The following is a 22,001-nucleotide window of genomic DNA, read 5'->3' as shown; positions in this document are numbered from 1 at the left end:
TGTCCTGTGTATCCACAGTGTATATACTACCCATTTGTCTTGTGTATCCACAGTGTATATACTACCCATTTGTCCAGTGTATCCACAGTGTACACACTACCCATTTGTCCTGTGTATCCACAGTGTATATACTACCCAATTGTCCTGTGTATCCACAGTGTATATACTACCCATTTGTCCTGTGTATCCACAGTGTACACACTACCCATTTGTCCAGTGTATCCACAGTGTACACACTACCCATTTGTCCTGTGTATCCACAGTGTATATACTACCCATTTGTCCAGTGTATCCACAGTGTATATACTACCCATTTGTCCAGTGTATCCACAGTGTATATACTACCCATTTGTCCAGTGTATCCACAGTGTATATACTACCCATTTGTCCTGTGTATCCAGGGTGTACATACTACTCATTTGTCCTGTGTATCCACAGTGTATATACTACCCATTTGTCCTGTGTATCCACAGTGTATATACTACCATTTGTCCAGTGTATCCACAGTGCACACACTACACATTTGTCCAGTGTATCCACAGTGCACACACTACACATTTGTCCAGTGTATCCACAGTGTACACACTACCCATTTGTCCTGTGTATCCACAGTGTACACACTACCCATTTGTCCAGTGTATCCACAGTGTATACACTACCGATTTGTCCTGTGTATCCACAGTGTACACACTACCCATTTGTCCTGTGTATCCACAGTGTATATACTACCCATTTGTACTGTGTATCCACAGTGTATATACTACACATTTGTCCTGTGTATCCAAACTGTATATACTACCCATTTGTCCCATGTATCCACAGTGCACACACTACCCATTTGTCCAGTGTATTCACAGTGTACACACTACCCATTTGTCCTGTGTATCCACAGTGTGTATACTACCCATTTGTCCTGTGTATCCACAGTGTATATACTACCCATTTGTCCAGTGTATCCACAGTGTACACACTACCCATTTGTCCTGTGTATCCACAGTGTACACACTACCCATTTGTCCAGTGTATCCACAGTGTACACACTACCCATTTGTCCAGTGTATCCACAGTGTATACACTACCCATTTGTCCTGTGTATCCACAGTGTATATACTACCCATTTGTCCCGTGTATCCCCAGTGGATATACTACCCATTTGTCCTGTGTATCCACAGTGCACACACTACCCATTTGTCCAGTGTATCCACGGTGTACAAACTACCCATTTGTCCTGTGTATCCACAGTGTACACACTACCCATTTGTCCAGTGTATCCACAGTGTACACACTACCCATTTGTCCAGTGTATCCACAGTGTATATACTACCCATTTGTCCAGTGTATCCACAGTGTATATACTACCCATTTGTCCAGTGTATCCACAGTGTATATACTACCCATTTGTCCCGTGTATCCCCAGTGGATATACTACCCATTTGTCCTGTGTATCCACAGTGCACACACTACCCATTTGTCCAGTGTATCCACAGTGTACACACTACCCATTTGTCCAGTGTATCCACAGTGTATATACTACCCATTTGTCCCGTGTATCCCCAGTGGATATACTACCCATTTGTCCTGTGTATCCACAGTGCACACACTACCCATTTGTCCAGTGTATCCACGGTGTACAAACTACCCATTTGTCCTGTGTATCCACAGTGTACACACTACCCATTTGTCCAGTGTATCCACAGTGTACACACTACCCATTTGTCCAGCGTATCCACAGTGTATATACTACCCATTTGTCCAGTGTATCCACAGTGTATATACTACCCATTTGTCCAGTGTATCCACAGTGTACACACTACCCATATGTCCTGTGTATCCACAGTGTATATACTACACATTTGTCCTGTGTATCCACGGTGTACACACTACCCATTTGTCCTGTGTATCCACAGTGTATATACTACCCACTTGTCCTGTGTATCCACGGTGTACACACTACCCATTTGTCCAGTGTATCCACAGTGTTTATACTACCCATTTGTCCAGTGTATCCACAGTGTACACACTACCCATTTGTCCTGTGTATCCACAGTGTATATACTACCCATTTGTCCAGTGTATCCACAGTGTATATACTACCCATTTGTCCTGTGTATCCACAGTGTATATACTACCCATTTGTCCTGTGTATCCACAGTGTACACACTACCCATTTGTCTAGTGTATCCACAGTGTGTATACTACCCATTTGTCCTGTGTATCCATAGTGTATATACTACCCATTTGTCCAGTGTATCCACAGTGTATACACTACCCATTTGTCCTGTGTATCCACAGTGTATACACTACCCATTTGTCTAGTGTATCCACAGTGTACACACTACCCATTTGTCCTGTGTATCCACAGTGTATATACTACCCATTTGTCCAGTGTATCCACAGTGTACATACTACCCATTTGTCCAGTGTATCCACAGTGTACACACTACCCATTTGTCCTGTGTATCCACAGTGTACACACTACCCATTTGTCCTGTGTATCCACAGTGTACACACTACCCATTTGTCCTGTGTATCCACAGTGTACACACTACCCATTTGTCCTGTGTATCCACAGTGTACACACTACCCATTTGTCCAGTGTATCCACAGTGTATATACTACCCATTTGTCCTGTGTATCCACAGTGTATATACTACCCATTTGTCCAGTGTATCCACAGTGTACACACTACCCATTTGTCCTGTGTATCCACAGTGTACACACTACCCATTTGTCCTGTGTATCCACAGTGTACACACTACCCATTTGTCCAGTGTATCCACAGTGTATATACTACCCATTTGTCCTGTGTATCCACAGTGTATATACTACACATTTGTCCTGTGTATCCACCGTGTACACACTACCCATTTGTCCAGTGTATCCACAGTGTATATACTACCCATTTGTCCAGTGTATCCACAGTGTACACACTACCCATTTGTCCAGTGTATCCACAGTGTACACACTACCCATTTGTCCAGTGTATCCACAGTGTATATACTACCCATTTGTCCTGTGTATCCACAGTGTACACACTACCCATTTGTCCTGTGTATCCACAGTGTACACACTACCCATTTGTCCAGTGTATCCACAGTGTACACACTACCCATTTGTCCAGTGTATCCACAGTGTATATACTACCCATTTGTCCTGTGTATTCACAGTGTATACACTACCCATTTGTCCAGTGTATCCACAGTGTACACACTACCCATTTGTCCAGTGTATCCACAGTGTATATACTACCCATTTGTCCAGTGTATCCACAGTGTATACACTACCCATTTGTCCAGTGTATCCACAGTGTACACACTACCCATTTGTCCAGTGTATCCACAGTGTATACACTACCCATTTGTCCAGTGTATCCACGGTGTATATACTCCCCATTTGTCCAGTGTATCCACAGTGTATATACTCCCCATTTGTCCAGTGTATCCACAGTGTATATACTACCCATTTGTCCAGTGTATCCACAGTGTATATACTACCCATTTGTCCAGTGTATCCACAGTGTACACACTACCCATTTGTCCAGTGTATCCACAGTGTATATACTACCCATTTGTCCAGTGTATCCACGGTGTATGTACCTACTACCCATTTGTCCTGTGTAACCACGGTGTACACACTACCCATTTACATATATATATATATATATATATACACACATATACATACATATATATATATATATACTTACACACACATACATATACCAGTGAATCCCCAGTATATGTGCTTCAACAGTATGGCAATTGCTAGAGAAGGGAGAGGGAACCAGAGCCAGAGATAAGAGGCAAAATACAGAGATCATATTTTCTTAATTATTAAATTGCTACAGCTGTCCTTTTCATTGTTTTTTACTAATTTTTCATTTATATGACATGTATCCAATATCATAGGTATGCATATGCAAAGGTGAAGCATAATGTATATAAGGTTCAATATTCTACAATTTCAAATATTCCTGTGGAAATTTACAACCGATTTCCCAGGAGTAAATTGGAAAGGCTGTATTATGAATGTTTTGTTCACATTTTAAATTAAAACAATTTATCTTATTGCTATACTAAAATCAATAAACCCTGAAAGATATAAAATCATAAGTATCATTTAATAGGATTATGGAGGAATGACTTTTCTATTACCGTAAAAATGATTTCTACTTGTATAGATATACTTTCAAATATTGCACATGCTCTTCATGGAAGTTCTTGGCAGTTTCATCTTGCAATATACAGCAATACAAGAGCAAAGAATGCAATTTTCCACATCTTATAAAATTAATTGGTAACTCTGATATAATTTCTATGTCACTTTCGCCATAAGGAGAAAAATAATGTACATTTAAACCAAAAATTCTAGAAAATGCATTTTTTCCATTTAATTGTTCTCACCTTGATAGTTGGAAGGGAATTAAGAAACCTTTTTTTTTTTTTGTATTTGACTTACATTCATCTTTCTTTCTGTTTGTCTCTAAGTCTGTGAAGCCCCTAGGGAAAGCACAAAGAATAGAAATCAGGCAAGAAAACAAACGTGAAAATGGGCAAACAACATTTTTCAACACAAAATAACTATAAAGATCTTATTTGTTGGCTATTTGTTAGTCTTACCCCCAGTGGATGACAATCACACACAAAACTTTTATTGTGTTGAAGTTTCAGATTCCCCTCAACTGAAATTAGACTTTTCCTGAGATAGCAGCTTCTGCGTTTGAAAGGACTGCACACACAAGAAGAGGAGGAATCAAGACAAACAAAAAAACACCACAGAAACAAAGAATAAGTACACAAAGTACACAAGAGTATTTATTACATTTTGCAAGCACTTTGTTCTACATTTTAAAATCGCCACCATCCAGCTGTCGGCACATTTATGTACAAAACAGATTATTCGTAATGCCTGCTACAAAGCACTCCATGAAAATACAAACCCTAAAACCAGAAATGAGAGCCAAAAGTCAACATCGTTACACAAATTTAGGAGACAGTTTTAAAAATCATCACACACTGTAGACACAGAACTGAAACACTATATAATATAGAATTTAAAGAAGCCCATTAATACTTTTGCTGAATATTTTTAATACTGCATATATCAGAAAAAATTGTTGAACCAGTAAGATAATCTAAGTGTTAAAAAGCAAAATACCCCCAAATTAATATTATAGAATGCATAATCATGCCACAGATAACGCTAGTCATACCCCCCTACTTACTACAAGAACTTGTAAAATTACTGATGATGCATGACTAGTAGTTGTACAAAGATTGTTTCACTCAATAAATTTTATTGGGGATGCACTTACACTGAGGGAGGATTTCACAATGGTCAAATCAGTGCACAACACTACCTAGGTTTATACACTGACAAAATGTCTTGTCAGGCTACATCATTATTTTAAATGACACTTTACAGCATTCTTGTAGCATTAGAAAGAATCAGAAGAGAGTCAAGGTTAAAATAAACACCGAATTTGGTCCAGTAACACTGATTGTTTTTCTTTTCAAATTTACTTGATATAGGTACTTCTTATAAATGAATATGAATGAACATTCGGTTAAAATGACTTACTTGAAATAAAGACACAAATATATCACTACACTCCCAAACAATACATTCTATAGTGGCCTCTGACCACCCTTTAGAAAACACTACAGGTAAACCAACATAGATTAGAAGGCTGCAAGCAAAGCTATTATATTAATGGAAGTCTTTTCAAATATATCATACACATTTTAAGAAATAGCTTACAGAGGTGCAATCCATTAAAAGTTTTAAATGGGTAAAACAGGTCTTCAGGGGGATAGTGTGCTTATGTTTAATATATCACCTTCATAAAGGTAATTAATTTTCCACATTAGCATATTAAAAGATCCAATCCAGCCACTGCATAAATCACAAAAAAAAAAGATCATTCTCCAACAGTCCACAGGAGTTATTTCCATGATAATTGTTTCTACACTAAACTTTAAAAGGTAAGCCTGGTGTCACAATCTTAGAAAGGCAACTGGCCATGCATTAGCATCACTGTTTCTACATGCTCACAACATAAACATGTGTAATCAGAGAAATACCTTTTAAGTACATCAAGGAAAAAAAATACAATGTTAACAAAGATAAGAAGCACTTTTTTTTTAAACCTACTCTTATAAATTTAGAAATTGCACCTTAGATTGATGAAAACCTTAACCAGGGCCTATAGCCATGTGGCCACTGATCTCCAGACTTGATTTCCATATTTCAAGAAGAGTCATCTTGTTGCCATCTCTGTCTCTTGTTTATAATGTACAATGGTCCCTTTGAAGGTTACCTGTAGTTAAACTAGTTCCCGAAATCAAAACTAAAATGTATAAAAAGCTATTTTCTTTTCAAAACATAAGAAACAATGCAAAAAGAGTTATGTGTGATATGTGGGAGGTGATTAAAATCAAATATTTGCATTTGACAATGTTAGTATCATTGATCTTACAGAACTATTAAATCAGTTTGAGAAATTTTAAAAAAAGGCTGAATAGGAGCTTGTAGAAGAGATTTGGTTATTCCAATTTAACAAATTAGGAGACAGAATGCTAAACAGCAAAGAGTTCTGCTGTGGTGATTCATTAGTCACCTTACATCTCTTTGATGAGAAGCACTCAGATTTTGCTTTTTACAGGTTGGATGGTTGGATGGCCCTTAATTAAACACCAATGCATTCGAATGATAAGGAACAGAGAAACTCATTTATGTGTATGCATTGAGCCTCTCTTTGGAGCGAGTGGAATGAATGTCATGAAGCTCTTGCTCCTCCTTCGACTTGATGTCTTCATACTTCTGCATCCGGCAGGCATCTTTCACATAAGCCCAGTTGGCAGACAGAACCATAAGGTAGTGGACCTGATGAAGATAATATCATTTACACTGGAGGTCTGTTCACTATCAGTATATTGCTGCTGCGATTAAATAAATAACCAAACTATATATCTATACAGGAAAGTTTCACAATTTAAAAATAAACATTTGTGTGATAAGGACACTATGACTAAAATGTATTTTCTCACTCAGAGAGATATCTCTTACTCCTTTTCAATTTTGAAATAATCCAACTCTGATTATAAATGCTCCTTAATGTTTCCCTGTCTATGCTATCATCATTTATCCAAATCCTAAGATTGCATGCTTTTTATTCATATATCTGTAAAACATACTGTATAATATATAAGCAGAAATACTCCCTTATGTAATTCATATTTTGTATTTATATTGTGCTAAGAAGAATGATCTCAGAAATTCTAAAATGAACTTGTGTATTTAATTATCAAACTGGTTTTTCTTACATTGATTCTAGATTGCCTTAATATGACCTTAGTTACTACAAGATAGAACATATTTTAACATATGGATCTTCTAAATTAATATGTCTCCCCAATAACCAGAAAGGTATTATATAGGAAGGCATTATGTTAAAAAATGAAGCTCATAAGCTAAGCCTGGAGGTATAGGCTATATTGACACCTACTCAGTGAGCTACAGAGGGAAGATTGCAATTTTAATAAAAACCTGGATAAAAGTTCAAAGTCAGCTTGTGAACTTTACTTAGACCCTCCCCTCACCTAGTTTAGGGGTCAAGTGCTTGCATAGCATTCACAAGTTTCCAGATTCCAGTCTTTATGTGCAAAATTAAAGGTGTCAACATGAAAACTTTTTTTTACTTAGATGTTGAACAACTTAAATGACAATTACACCATTAAGAGAGTAACAAAGGATGTAAAACGGAAACACAATTGGCCACAGATTAAATAATCGGGGTGATTTTTATGTTAAATTTACAGAAACTTAAGTATTCCCTTAATCATTGAAGGAAAACCTTTATTTATTACCTAGAAAAATTGTATAACTTGCTGTTAGAAATTTTGGTATTGGGTTATTGGTTTTGTGGGTTATTGTATAGTATAGAATTCTAAAATACATGTGGGAAAGAGTAATTTCGAATAAAAGTTAATTTGAAAAAAAAACATGAAAACTTTTGGTAGATGAGTTAATAACTAAGTTGTACTTTCTTCAGGATTAAAAGTGTAGAAAATGTTTTTATTACACATTTAGAAAACAAAATACTAAGTAACTTATTGCTCAACCACAAATATTTTCAAAGAAAAATAGGCTATCACTTTGGGAGGGATGGGTGTTATGATTTGAATGAGAATGACCCCATATGTTCTTATATCTGAATGCCTGGTCTGCAACTAGTTCAACTATTTGGGAAGGATTAAGAGGTGTGGACTTGTTTGAGGGGGTATGTCACTAGGAATGAGCTCTGAGGTTTCAAAAGCCCTTACCATTCCTATTTAGTTTTGTCTGTCTCTCTGTCTCTGTCTCTGTGTGTGTGTGTGTCTATGAATCAGACACTAAGCTCTTAGCTACTGCCCCAATGCCTGCTGCTATACTCCTTGCCATGGTAGTCATAGACTCCAACTTTCTGGAATGGTGAGCCAACCCCAATTAAATGCCTTCTTTTATAAGTTACCTTGGTCATGGTCTTTTGTCATTTCAATAGAAAAGTAACTAGGATAGGGGGCATGGGAGGTGTTTGAAAGAGGGTAACTGGAAGGGAGCAGAGGGAGAAAAGTATAGGGGTAGGTAATGTAATTCTATTTCAATTAAAAATTATTTAAAAATCACAAGACATGAGATCAACTGATATTAGAAAGTAAAAGTATACATATACTTAAAAAACTATTCTAAATACTAAATATTATAGTGTATTAGGTGTTTATATTATAACAAAATATTAATTAATTAATTGTAATGTTAATGATCAACCCAAGGTCTTACACATGCTAGGCAAGTACTCTATCACTGAACTATATCAACAGCTCATGTTCCTAATTTTTGTGACAAGAAAATTTAGAAAAAAACATAATTTTTTTGTCATTTTTAGAATATTCTATTTGTTGAATTTTTACGTTTTGTCAAACATAAGCTGTAAGCCTCTTGAGAGAAGAGACTGTGAATAATATTCCTGCATGCGATGGTATAGATCTTATGTTATAAAAGCTTGAGAAGCTTAAGAATTGTCAATGTGTGTAGATCAACAAAAGCTTCCAAGTTCTCAGATTTATGTGAAATTTTGATAGTGTAATTCACCATAAAATGATAGTAAGTCTGATAAAAGAAGAAAATTCTGTTACTAAACTAACAGGACCAACCACAAAGATTTAAAAATTGCAATATGTTCAATCTAAAAGTTTAACTTGTGGTAGCACGTAGAATGGCCAGGGTTTATGGAGAATATGGGAGAGATATTTTATGACAAAGGACACAAAAATGACTGGAGAGGAAGCAGAACAGATCTGTTCTCTGGCGTGGTGAATATGGTTAATGATTGTGTTTTGTATCCTGTAAGAATCACAGAGTGATAGAAAGTATATTTGTCCTTTTACCACAAAAAGCAAATGAGATAATATACATGTTCATTAGCTTTAATTTAGGATTTCTAAAACCATTAATGAAATAATATATATTGAGTTTCTATCAACTTCTAGAAGTAAATAAGTTACATGAAACAAAATCAAGGCCTATTTAGAATAACTGACAAATAAATACAGAACTTTATGTGTTCAAAACCTTCTTTTTCATTATGTGAGAAAATATTATCCATAAGTTACTAAACTATTATTTTATTTTATTTATTTTATTTTACTGCTTTCATGTAACTTATTAAATTAAACATGTATGAGTAAAATAATGAAAAGAAATTCAGGACCATTTAGTTCTGAAGCGAGGAAGAGGAAGAGAGTTAACCCTAATGTCATTTAGTTCTGAAGCGAGGAAGAGTGTTAACCCTAATGTCATTTAGTTATGAAGCGAGGAAGAGGGTTAACCCTAATGTCATTTAGTTCTGAAGCGAGGAAGAGGAAGAGAGTTAACCCTAATGTCATTTAGTTCTGAAGCGAGGAAGAGTGTTAACCCTAATGTCATTTAGTTCTGAAGCGAGGAAGAGGAAGAGAGTTAACCCTAATGTCATTTAGTTCTGAAGCGAGGAAGAGGGTTAACCCTAATGACATGCTGTTACTCTCCTTCCCTGGTTGCAGGTGGTAAGATTATCTCAGGACGGTTCTGGCACGTGGTCCTTCTTAGCGTTGTTACAAAATAATTGAGTAGAGAAACTGCTGATTTTAACATTAATCCTATAACCCTGCCTTAAAATTATGGATGATGTCATCAATATTTTAATAGAATATAAATCATCTTAATTTTCTCATCTATTTTGTGGAAAAGATAATAGCTATATGGCAAATACAGAACAAGATTGTATCAAAAACTTTTGCTACAAATATTGAATGGGCTTGTGTCCATAAACTATTAAAGTATGTTAAATGGAGGAAAATTTAAATATATGTTCTTAGTTTCAGAAATAGTAGTGGTAGTTATGTTAATCCTGCCTCCTATGACCTGAACTATTACCAAAGTGAAGAAGTCATAAATACTGTTGACAATCATTTATGGTAGCCCAGAATCTTAGAATAATACTAGCCAGAGAGAATTAATCTTAAAAGAATTTAGCAGGGACGTATTGGCACAGGCCTTTAATCCCAGCACTAGGGAGGCAGAGGCAGGTGGATCTCTGTGAGTCTGAGGCCAGCCTGGTCTACAAGAGCTAGTTGCAAGATAGGCTCCAAAGCTACAGACAAGCCCTGTCTCCAAAAAAATATTTTTACACATTTTTTATATTCTTTGTATTCAAAATAATATTTATAAGTCTAGTGAGATGGCTCAGTGACTAAAAGAGATTGCTCTCAAGCCTGATGACTCAAGTTCAAATCCCGTGATCCCCATGGTAGAAAAAGAGAAAATATTTCCCCAAATTGTCCTCTGACCTTCACACTGACCTCACTGTCTCACATTGTTCCAGCCCCTAAATAAATCAGAACATATATTAAAAACTCTCCTTCTTTTCAAAAATCAGATTGAATTTTATTTTATGAGTATGAGTGTCTTTTCTACATGCATGTGTACCACAAGGAATGACTGGTGCTTATGGTGGCCATAAAAAGGTGTCAGATCCCCAGCTGTAAGCTACCATGTGGGTGTTAGGAATTGAACTCAGTTGCTCTAGCAACCAGTGCTCTTAACCACTGACCCATATCCCCAGACTCCTTTTTTTATTATACTGATTATAACATCTTATAAGGAAAATGTCTGAGAAGCAAATTAAGTATTCAAGCAAATAGCATTGCAATTCAAGTTGTTAAGTCAATCATTAAGCTGTGAAGGGCTTACCATAGCAATAACCGCTGCTCCAGCTCCAGCAAGTGCCACGATAAACAAGTGGAAGGTCATATTCAGCTGCAAAACAAACAAAGCAAAAACCGAACAGAACAAAACAGAACATCACACACATACACACACACACACACACAATGAAAAAACAAGGTGAGTCAGTTACATACAGAAGAGAGATTGGGACTGGAACTATCATATAAAGATGACTTAGTATATCATTAATAAGTAGGAACTCTTGACAAGTAATGCATTTTATCAATAGAAACTTTAAAATATCCTTTCTCTTTCAAATCACTTAAATCATTATAACTGAACTATTCATCATAAAGATTAGACTGCCATTGAAAATGATGGATTTTACAATATGGATTAAGTAATGTATATTACAATATATCTTTATAATTTTCAACCTCTATTGAAATGAGTTTCTATAACAGCTCAAACATTTATAATAACTGTATTTAAATATACAAAATAGTTTTTATACTTGTTGTTTAGTAACCTATAAAACAGTAACAATCTATAAAACAAGCTGAGACAAGAAAAAATAAATATATTTAATTAGAATATATTCTTTAAGTAAAAAACTGTATGCTAAAATTTTGACAAAATTTTCAAATACTCACCTCAGTAGATTCACACATCCTCATGAAATTTTCAGAGACAGTACAAATTTTCTTTTCCTCTCCAATTGTCACAATCCCTACAGTATGTAGAAAATTATAGGTTAACATTAAATGTTTTAAAGATCCTCAAGAGAAAATCTTTGACTGTAAAACAGTTATTTCTCAGATTTTATTTCTATCATTACTGCACCCAGGCTTATGAATATGAGATATAAAATTAACTCAGCAATTTAAAATACTTTTCATGAGGACTCAAGTAAATCTATCCCCTAGATTGTTCGGATTTTATTGTAGCTAGTTCATTGTTTTGGTTAATTAATGTGAAGCATCACAACTATTTGAGTGATTATGCCCCCAGATTGTACTAAGTCAAGATTAAATTTGTTCAGCTTGACCAAGGCTTTTGTTAATTCATAGACATATTGCTCAGAGAGAGTCCCTTCTTATGATGATATCACACACAGTGCTATTAGCAAGCAGCAATTAAAAGAACTTGCTGTTTCACTCATGCTGAGACTTGCCTGTTGATTCATATGCCAACCACACAGAGGAAATTTCAAATACAGATATTTCTAGACTGTAACACACACCTTTAGCACAGAATCTATAAAATTTAGGTCTGGAATATCGCTGCAAGCAAATAGGAAAAGACATTAATAATAAAGTGCTTGCCTTGAAAGCACAATAATTGGAGTTTGATCCCCAGGGTCCATATTAGATTCAGTTCAATCCCTATCAAAATTCCAACACAATTCTTCACAGACCTCAAAAGAACAATACTCAACTTCATGTGGAAAAACAAAAACAAGCACACACACAGACATACACACACACACACACACACACAAACCCAGGATAGACAAAACAATCCTGTATAATAAAGGAACTTCTGGAGGCATCACAATCCCTGACTTCAAACTCTACTGTAGAGCTATAGTAATGAAAACAGCTTGATATTGGCATAAAAACAGATAGGAGGACCAATGGAATCAAATTGAAGACCTGAATATCAATCCACACACTTTATGATCACCTAATTTTTGACAAAGGAACTACAAAATGGGAAAAGATCTTTACCATCCCCACATCGGACAGAGGATTGATCTGCAAAATATACAAAGAACTTAAGAAACTTGACAACAAAATAACAAATAATGCAATAAAAATTGGCTACAGAACTAAACGGGGAACTCTCAACAGAGGAATCTCAAATGGCTGAAAGACAAGGAAATGTTCAACATCCTTAGCCATCAGAGAAATGCAAATCAAAACGTCTCTGAGATTCCATCTTAAACTGGTAATAATAGACAAGACCAAAAACATTGATGACAGTTTATGCTGCAGAGGATGTGGGGTAAGGGTAACACCCCTCATTGCTAGTAGGAGTGCAAACTTGTACAGATTCTTTGAAAATGAGTCTGGCAACTTCTCTGAAAATTAGGAAACAATCTATGTCAAGACCCAACTTTACCACTTTTGGTATACCCAAAGGTTGTTCAATCATATTAGAAGGACATGTGCTCAACTATGTTCATAGTAGCATTATTTTCAATAGCCAGAACCTGAAAAAAAAACCTAGATTCCCCTCAACTAAATAATGTATAAAGAAAATGTGGTACATTTACACAATGGAGTACTACTCAGTGGTAAAATTTAATGACACCTTGAAATTCTCAGGCAAATGAATGGAGCTAGGAAACACCCTATTGAGAAATTTAACCAAGAACCAGAAAGACAACTATAATATGTATTCACTTATAAGTTGCTTTTAGACACAAAGAAAAAAAAAAACAGCCTACAGTCCAAAACACCAGAGAACCTAGACAACAGAGTGCCCTAAGAAAGACATACATGGATCTACCTAGGAAGGAGACATTGACAAGATCTCCTGAGGAAATTGTGAGCTTGGGAGTCATGGGAAAGGGGAGAAGAGAGGAAGGAAGGGAGTGGAGAAAAATGTATAGCTCAATAAAAAAAAAAGAAAACACAAAGACAAAAACAAAAGAAATAGTATTAACAAGTTAACAATAAAATAACTTTAATGGCTAATATTACATTGAATCTCAGATTAATAAGGAATAGTATTTATATAATTATGTCTCATGGAATCACGATGAACTTCTACTGAAAAATTATTGCTTGGTCATCAGGAATGCAATTAAATTAGGCATTCAGTTTATTTTCTGTTAGCTGTGAAAGAGCAGTTATATATGTTCAAATTTCACTTTAAGGAATGGGAAAATAAAGTGAAGACATTGAGTTTGAGCCAGAAAAAGCCATGTTTTCATGCAACTGTGGTGGCTTTGCTTTATGTGTGTTCCCAAGCCTTTTGATGCTTAGGCTGCAATCTCAGTAAAAGCAGTAGCCCATACTCCTCTAACCAAGAACTCTACATACAGAGCACCTCTTCCTGACTCAAAATTTATATCATAATACATAGGGTATCATAACTTTATCTGAATGGATAGTGGAGAGATTGCTTTGGAACTTACACCATAGCAGAACCCTATGGCTGCACCCTATTAATCTGTCTATACTATCTCCACAGAACCATCACATATTCTTCATAAAAACATTCCTACTGTGCTGAGGTGTTATGAATCTTCAGTAGAGAATATTACTTTGAGTGTTCACAAAATGAATTAGTTTTTTAAAAAAATTCTACTCATTTTATGTTCATGAGTGTTTTGTCTACATGTATAGTGCCCTTGGAGTTCAGAAGAGGTTATTAGATCCCTTGTTACTGGGGTTAGGGATGGCTGTGGGTCAACTTTGCTGTCTATGGACAAAAGTGAAAACATTGTCGACTATATATACTTGTGGAAATTCAACATTTAAACATACAAAAAACTACCTGGTATATAAATGATTATCCTAATACTCTTAACATTTGAAGCCAGGGTATTTGAGAAATAGAAAATGAATTACACAAAAGAAAAATTTTGCTGGAAAATTTCATTTTGACAAAAGATATTACATAAAAGATTTATGATGCGCATTAAAAAGTACTTTTATTTCATGTGTATAATTGTTTTTTCTACATGGATGTTTTTGCAATATGTGTATGCAATGCACACAGAAGTAAGGAAAGACATCATATTTCCTGGAACTAGACTTACAGGAAGTTATTAGTCAATATGTGTATGCAGGAAATTGAACCTGGGTTCACTGGAAGAACAGCTAGTATTCTTAACTACAGACTGACCCTTCTTTTCAGCTTTCTATGAAAATTTTAATTTCTTTTTAATTTATTTATTTTGCATGTGCTAACACACTAAATGTAAATGATATTATAAAACATTAAAACATAAACAAATATATAACATAAATAATTATCCCACATATGTATGAATAATAATTATTTCTACATGAGGAGTAAGCCTTAAATAAGAAATAATGAGGCCTAGGGCATAGCATGTGGTAGGACATTTGTCTAAAACATGCATAAAGTTTTAGGATTCAGTCTTTAATAAGTCAAAAAAAAAAAACAAGTCGAATTTTGTTTCCCTCCTGTTCCTTCTCTTTTTTCTTCTCTAACATCCTGTAACTTCATCATTTTTAATGCTAGCTTTTCTTTTCTTACCTTAGAAGACAAAGCAATATGTTATCCTTGGTGATCTTCATACTAGATATTTATCTCAATATTTACCATGGGTCAATGAAATTAGAACACCAATATCAGATCAAACGTGAAAATGACTGCTAAGATTAGGAAAGAGAAACCAGTTTTGACCTGCTAATTCCAGGAAATGCATTTTGACAGACTATTCCAATATGGATGTATATGTATAATGATAACAATTACCCCTCAGTCTTGAATTCATATCTATTTAAATTTACAGAATGCCCTAAAGTGGATTGTTAGATAAATTTATCTCTGAGGTAACAAAAACGAGTCTCAAAGTACAAAGCTACTTTTTTGAGACTCACTATCTACCTACCAAACTGACGAAGGTCCAAGCACAGGTTTGCTCCCTCCACTAGTGTGGTATTTCGGCAGATGGTCCACAGGTTGAAGTACATGTACACAGGCAGTGAGGTGAAAGCAGTGACTCCAAGCCAGGCCAGCATGAAGAGGTATGTCAGCATGATAAACTGCAACAGAGAAAACAGACAAAGTGAAAATCTGTAAGCTACCAACAAACAGTTATGCTTTTCATCTTCAAAGCAAATAACCCCTGCTTAGAACCATGGTGCATAAATGCTCAAAAGAATGCTGTTAGGAATTATACTAGAATATGAGACTTTGAGAATTTATCTCACAAATTTTACATGAGAACTTATATGTAAAAAGACTTCAGATCTTTCATATCAACTAACTCTCCTTTGATTAAAGGAATAGAATATTCTAATATGGGATTCCACTCTGTATGTTATGAATACCATTGGTTAATAAGGAAACTGTCTTGGGCCTTCACATAAAATAGAGGCAGGCAGGGAAAACTAAACTGAAGCTGGGAGAAAGAAGAAAAAGTGGGGTAGAAGCCATGGGGCTGCTACCATAGATAGACATGCTGGAACCTTGCCAGTAGGCCATAAGACTCATGGTAAAATATAAAATAATGGAGATGGGTTAATTCTAGATGTAAGATCTAGATAGCAATACACTTAAGTAACTAGCAAAGCAGTGATTTAATTAATACAGTTTCTATGTGGTTATTTTGGGGCTGAGCAGCGGGGAACCAACAAGTGGCTCCTTACAACAAACTGGTGATCCAACATTGTTGACTAAATCCATATAAAACCTGAAAAAGCTTAAAAAGAAATCCTAGAGACAAAAGAACAGCATTAATCATAGTTTGATAGCAGCATTTTCTTGGGTGGGCACTATTTGTTAGAAACAAGCAGAGGCATGGCTCCTTTAAGAGAAGTTTTCCTGCTTCAGCTGTAGCAGAAAAAAAGCTATGACTTTTTGAAATGGCTGCTTTCTGGGAAGGGCTGCTAGCATGAACTCTGACTCTTTTAGGAGGCTGAGCATTTAAATGGTGTTTGTAAGCAGTCTGTAACAAGCTACTTAAGGGCTCGGCATAAACCAGCTGTATACTTGGAACTGGGATGGTGTGTGTGGCTCAGAGGCAATGAATGGACCTCCTCTGCCATGTTGAACTGGGCGGGGCAAGCAGGCAGTGCCATATTTGCTCTAGCAATGCCAAAGCTTAGGATTTTAAGAAGTACTTAGCATTTTAGGATGCAGTCTTGGTCAGAAAATGATTATAAAAACACAACCAAGTCAAATTCAGATGGAAAAACCTCTAAATGGGTTATAGTGTAGGATAAGAGTATGTAGGCTTGGGGGAGAGAAGAAAAGAACACAGAGAGTTATAAAAAGTAAAAAAAAAATGAAACAAAGTCTTTAAAGAGACAGAGGACAGACAGTCATAGATTAAAAGGAGTAAAGAAAATTTAGCCACATAAAAATGGGAAATTCATAGAGTCTGGATTATGTATATTTTTGTGTTTTCTTTGAATTTTTGACTGCAAATGAGCTAAGTACAGAGGAACATTTCATTGTACAGACTGTCAAACTAAACTAAAGGTATCTTGATTTTAAAATATGGGTCTAAGGATATGTTGCTTTGGAAAAGAGGTACTTTTTTTGTTTCCACAAAGGATGAGAACCTGTGGATTCATTCCATGCTAATATGCTTTGATGGACTGAGACCCCCTGAAAGGTTGGCTTGAACACTTCTCAAAAAACTACTTTGCCCAATAAAAAGCAGAAAGCAGTTTGAAGAGAACTATGCCCATATTCCCAAATACTGTTTTTAAACGTTTATTTATATTTAAAGAGGGGTATGCTATAGAGATATCCATTGGTATGGATCTTGCTTTTTGAATACAAATTTAAAGTCAATTTTGTTAAATGTATATTTCTGCTCTTGATTAAGGTATTGTGTTCTTACAGCTCATTTAAACATGTAATGTATAATTAAAAATAGGTTAATAGATAATTATCTATAATAGCCAAGCTTGTAGTCATGTTAGTTAAATTTACTAGCTGTATCGGGATGTATTTCATATGGGTACAAACTCTTCACATTCTTCAAATTTTTCAAAGATGACAGAATATGGCATTTAAAATGTTTTAAGAACTTAGGACTTTTATAGCAGAAGAAATATAATACCAGATGAAGAGAGAACCAGAATTTTTCTGTTTTCTTCTGATTCAATACTGTCATAATTGTCAGGAAACAGGCCTACAAGATCAAATGGACTGACAGTTGCCATCACTACTTCTTGGGCCCTGGAGTTGGTTCTTTTCACATGGTAGTTACTGGCCTCACTATTTAATGTGCCGAAGATCACAATTTCTGCTTCTCTCAGTTCTGATCAAGCCTGGATGCCAGACCAGGTGCTACAGGAGTGGGCAGGCAGATCTTTGTGGGCTGCCTACCTGCTGCAAAGCCATTGAAGCTTCTTGTGCCAACCTTCTGGTGTGTTAGGCATGACTGATGACACAGTTGCTACTATTGTAGAAAAATAGTGTGGCTCATGGTTTCAATTTAAAAATAGGTATTCTAGATTCTTTTTAAGACACTGAATGACAGCGGATAATTATCTGTATATAGATGTGAATTTTCTCTGTGATTATTCTTACTGTGTGATGAGTTTACAATTCTGAATGAAACATCATATTTGACTTCAACTGTGCTGCAACGGGGGCATTCTGTGCCATTAGAAATCAGCTTATAGACCCTGTTCTCTTGCCCTTTCACGTCTTTAACATGGACTCAGGACTTCAAAGACGATCTTGATTTTTGTCAAATAAGTCTACACTGACTCAGAAAAGAGAAATGAGTTTCTAAGTCTCACCAAGACACTATCATGAGTTATCTGAATAATAGAGAAGCTCAGCATTAACTGAATTTATTATACATTACTTGCAAACTGGAAATTAAATTAAGGTCAGAAACTTGCCTTTTGTAGAATAATTGTCTAAATGTTACCAAGAACGGAATATGCATACTTCTTAGATCAGTCTAAAATCTTCATGTATATTACTTCTGAATATGAATTTTGATATTACCAATCTAAGGAATTTAGGTGGAAATCCCTTTTTTACAGCCCTGAAGTCATATTATTAAAATTACAGCTTTTCTTACAAATGTCTATATCACATGGTAGGAATCGCAATGTTTCCCCTAGACAGAAATATATGTCCACAACTCATCATAAATTGGTTATAAGTTGTTTGTTATAAAGGCTTGCTTTTAACATGTATGTATATTTTTCCTGTGAGACCGAAGTAATTAATTATTCCCTTTTACTTATCACTATCATGTTATGACTTATTTTGCTGCAATTAAACACATGGTCTTATATGTCATGACAAAATAGAAAGGCCAGTCAAGGATGGGTGCTTCCTTGATTCATTTTGGAAAAACTAATCTGCATAAAACATTACACACCACCTACAACTATATCACATTTGAGTTTTTACTACTGTCATGCATGCTTTGTATTTAATTAATTCTAGGTTATGAATATTGATCTGCTTTACTACTAAACACCCCATCACTAAATATTGAAGACCAACAGTAATGAGTTTATAAAAACAGAAATTTTATGAAATAGTTGTCCTCAAATATATAGCTTAGCAAAAAAATATTTAAAAGTATAGACAGAATCTATAGGCATTGCCTATAGATTAGGGGAAGGATTTTCTATTATTTTGTATGGTAACCCAAGGTTCTTTAAAATAAATAACAAATAATGTTTCCTCATGCACAAATAAAATTAGTTGCAGGGCATACAATTTGAGAATTTAAAATTGATATTTCACAACAAATACTACTGATTTAGAAATTTTATTTTGAAGTTGTATGAAGAAAATAACTGAAGAAAATGTTACTACATTAAAGAATGCTTCAGCTATCTACAGGTTAGTACAAACATCTGTGTGCTGTGGAAATCAAACCACATTTCATACTGAGTGCAGAGAAATTACATACCCAGGCGCTCACACATCTGCCACAGGTGGTGATTTTGAAGTCCCCATAGAGATCCTTGATGGCCCCAGTTGTAAAGAAACCTTCCACCATCAGTAAAATGCCATAGACAAAGAAAGCAGCCGCAATGCCATAGATCACATACTTAAAGATGTCAATCCTGGAGACAAAAAAAAGAACCAAAACACACGATTCATTTCAATGCCTTTTTGTAATTTGATTTCAAAAATCGAACCTCATGTGTTCATGGATCTTTGGAAATGAAAGCAGAAGATGTGTATAAAATCAAGCATCCAAAACTTCTGCATGGATCCAGGAGGAGCTATTGGCAGTTGATGCCTATTGGGAGAGAGAAAGTCACTTTTCTTCAGGGACATGATCCTTGAGAGGTAGGCCAGGCTCCAGTATATGGTTTCACACCCATGCACATACAGGCAGCATTAAATGTATTCAGTAAATATTAAATTAAAGAACAGAGAGTGAGAGTACATGAAATTCAGGGGAAAAAAGTAGAGAAAATGGGGGAGAGAAAGGAAGGATGTACTGAATTGAATCCCAACACTATAGTAAATGAAATATTGGATAATAAAACTAAAATAAAATAATTTTGGTATTCAAAGTGATAGGTGGATTACAAAACATTTGTGTTTTATATGTCTAATATTTATATATTAATTCTGCTCTGCCATTTTTAATATTTATCAACAAGGGATCTGAGTATTTTATATATGTAGACTTTGTCCTCTTCCTCTAAAGTCTCTCTTATTCTCAGATCACATTGATAATCAATTATGTAAATATTTAAGAGTTTGCTTAAAGTAATTTGATAAGTGGGGTAATCATACTAATGAAAAACATATCAAATTAAATTGACCCTCTGACCTAGGTCCTTTCAATCAAAATTCTTCTTTTTGTTTCTATGAGACAGACTATGCTATGTATCTAATCTAATCAGTGTTCTGTTGTATGTAGCTTTTTTTTATTTTTTTTATTGAGAAAAGGAAAAAAAAGTTTCAGCCTCCTCCCAGCCTCCCATTTCCCTCCCCCTCCTCCCACCCTTCTTCCCCTTCCCCTACTCCTTTCCCCCTCCCTCTCCAGTCCAAAGAGCAGTCAGGGTTCCCTGCCCTGTGCGAAGTCCAAGGTCCTCTCCCCTCCGTCCATGTCTAGGAAGGTGAACATCCAAACTGGCTAGGCTCCCACAAAGCCAGGACATGAAGTAGGATCAAAACCCCGTGCCATTATCCTTGGCTTCTCATCAGCCCTCATTGCTCGCCATGTTCAGAGAGTCCGGTTTTATCCCATGCTTTTTCAGTCATAGTCCAGCTGTCTTTGGTGAGCTCCCAATAGATCAGCCCCACTGTCTCAGTGGGTGGGTGCACCCCTCGTGGTCCTGACTTCCTTGCTCATGTTCTCCCTCCTTCTGCTCCTCATTGGGACCTTGGGAGCTCATTCCAGTGCTCCAGTGTGGGTCTCTGTCTCTATCTCCATCCATCACCAGATGAAGGTTCTATGATGATATGCAAGATATTCGTCAGTATTGCTATAGGATAGGGTCATTTCAGGTTCCCTATCCTCAGCTGCCCAAGGAACTAACTGGGGACATCGTCTTGGGCTCCTGGGAGCCACTCTAGGTTCAAGTCTCTTGCCAACCCTAAGGTGGCTCCCTTAACTAAGAATTTTGCTTCCATGCTCCCCTATCCAACCTTCCTTTATCCCAATCATCCTGTTTCCCCAAGTTTCCCCCAACCTCCCCTTCTCACTTTTCTCTCCCCATCTCCCCTTGCCCCCATCCCACCCCACCCTTAAGATCCCAATGATTTCTTGAATTTTGCATGCAAATGGATGGAAATAGCAAACACTATCCTGAGTGAGGTAACCCAGACCCAAAAAGATGAACATGGGATGTACTCACTCATAATTGGTTTCTAGCCATAAATAAGGGTCACGGAGGCTACAATTGGTGAATCTAAAGAAGCTAAATAAGAAGGTGAACCTAAGGAAAAACATATAGTTATCCTCTTGGCTATGAGAAGTAGACAAAATTGCAGGGGAGAAAATTGTATGTAGCTTTTTTCACTTAACGTAAAACTTTTGTAATTCATTCACATCTTAACACATGTGAGGATTTCTTTTCTAATGGTCAACAGTAGTTCAT

The 22,001-nt window shown here is 35.9% G+C and overlaps 1 protein-coding gene across 2 annotated transcripts in view; it reads right to left on the bottom strand.

Annotated features, from left to right (window-relative positions):
• Window positions 1–4,788: 4,788 nt before the first annotated feature.
• Window positions 4,789–22,001, bottom strand: part of Gpm6a (glycoprotein M6A) — a 232,514-nt gene continuing 215,301 nt past the window's right edge. For both annotated transcript variants that reach the window (XM_075986786.1, XM_075986784.1), the window contains exons 3-7: window positions 19,850–20,006; window positions 15,839–15,992; window positions 11,898–11,974; window positions 11,269–11,334; window positions 4,789–6,885 (exon numbers count right to left, since the gene is read on the bottom strand). In XM_075986786.1, the coding sequence (XP_075842901.1) occupies window positions 6,733–6,885; window positions 11,269–11,334; window positions 11,898–11,974; window positions 15,839–15,992; window positions 19,850–20,006 (607 nt within the window). In that variant the 3' untranslated portion in view covers window positions 4,789–6,732. The remainder of the gene's footprint in view (window positions 6,886–11,268; window positions 11,335–11,897; window positions 11,975–15,838; window positions 15,993–19,849; window positions 20,007–22,001) is intronic.

Source organism: Microtus pennsylvanicus, chromosome 9 (assembly GCF_037038515.1).
Source record: "Microtus pennsylvanicus isolate mMicPen1 chromosome 9, mMicPen1.hap1, whole genome shotgun sequence".
In the NCBI taxonomy this organism is placed as follows: domain Eukaryota; kingdom Metazoa; phylum Chordata; class Mammalia; order Rodentia; family Cricetidae; genus Microtus; species Microtus pennsylvanicus.
This window is presented reverse-complemented; position numbering and strand designations above follow the sequence as displayed.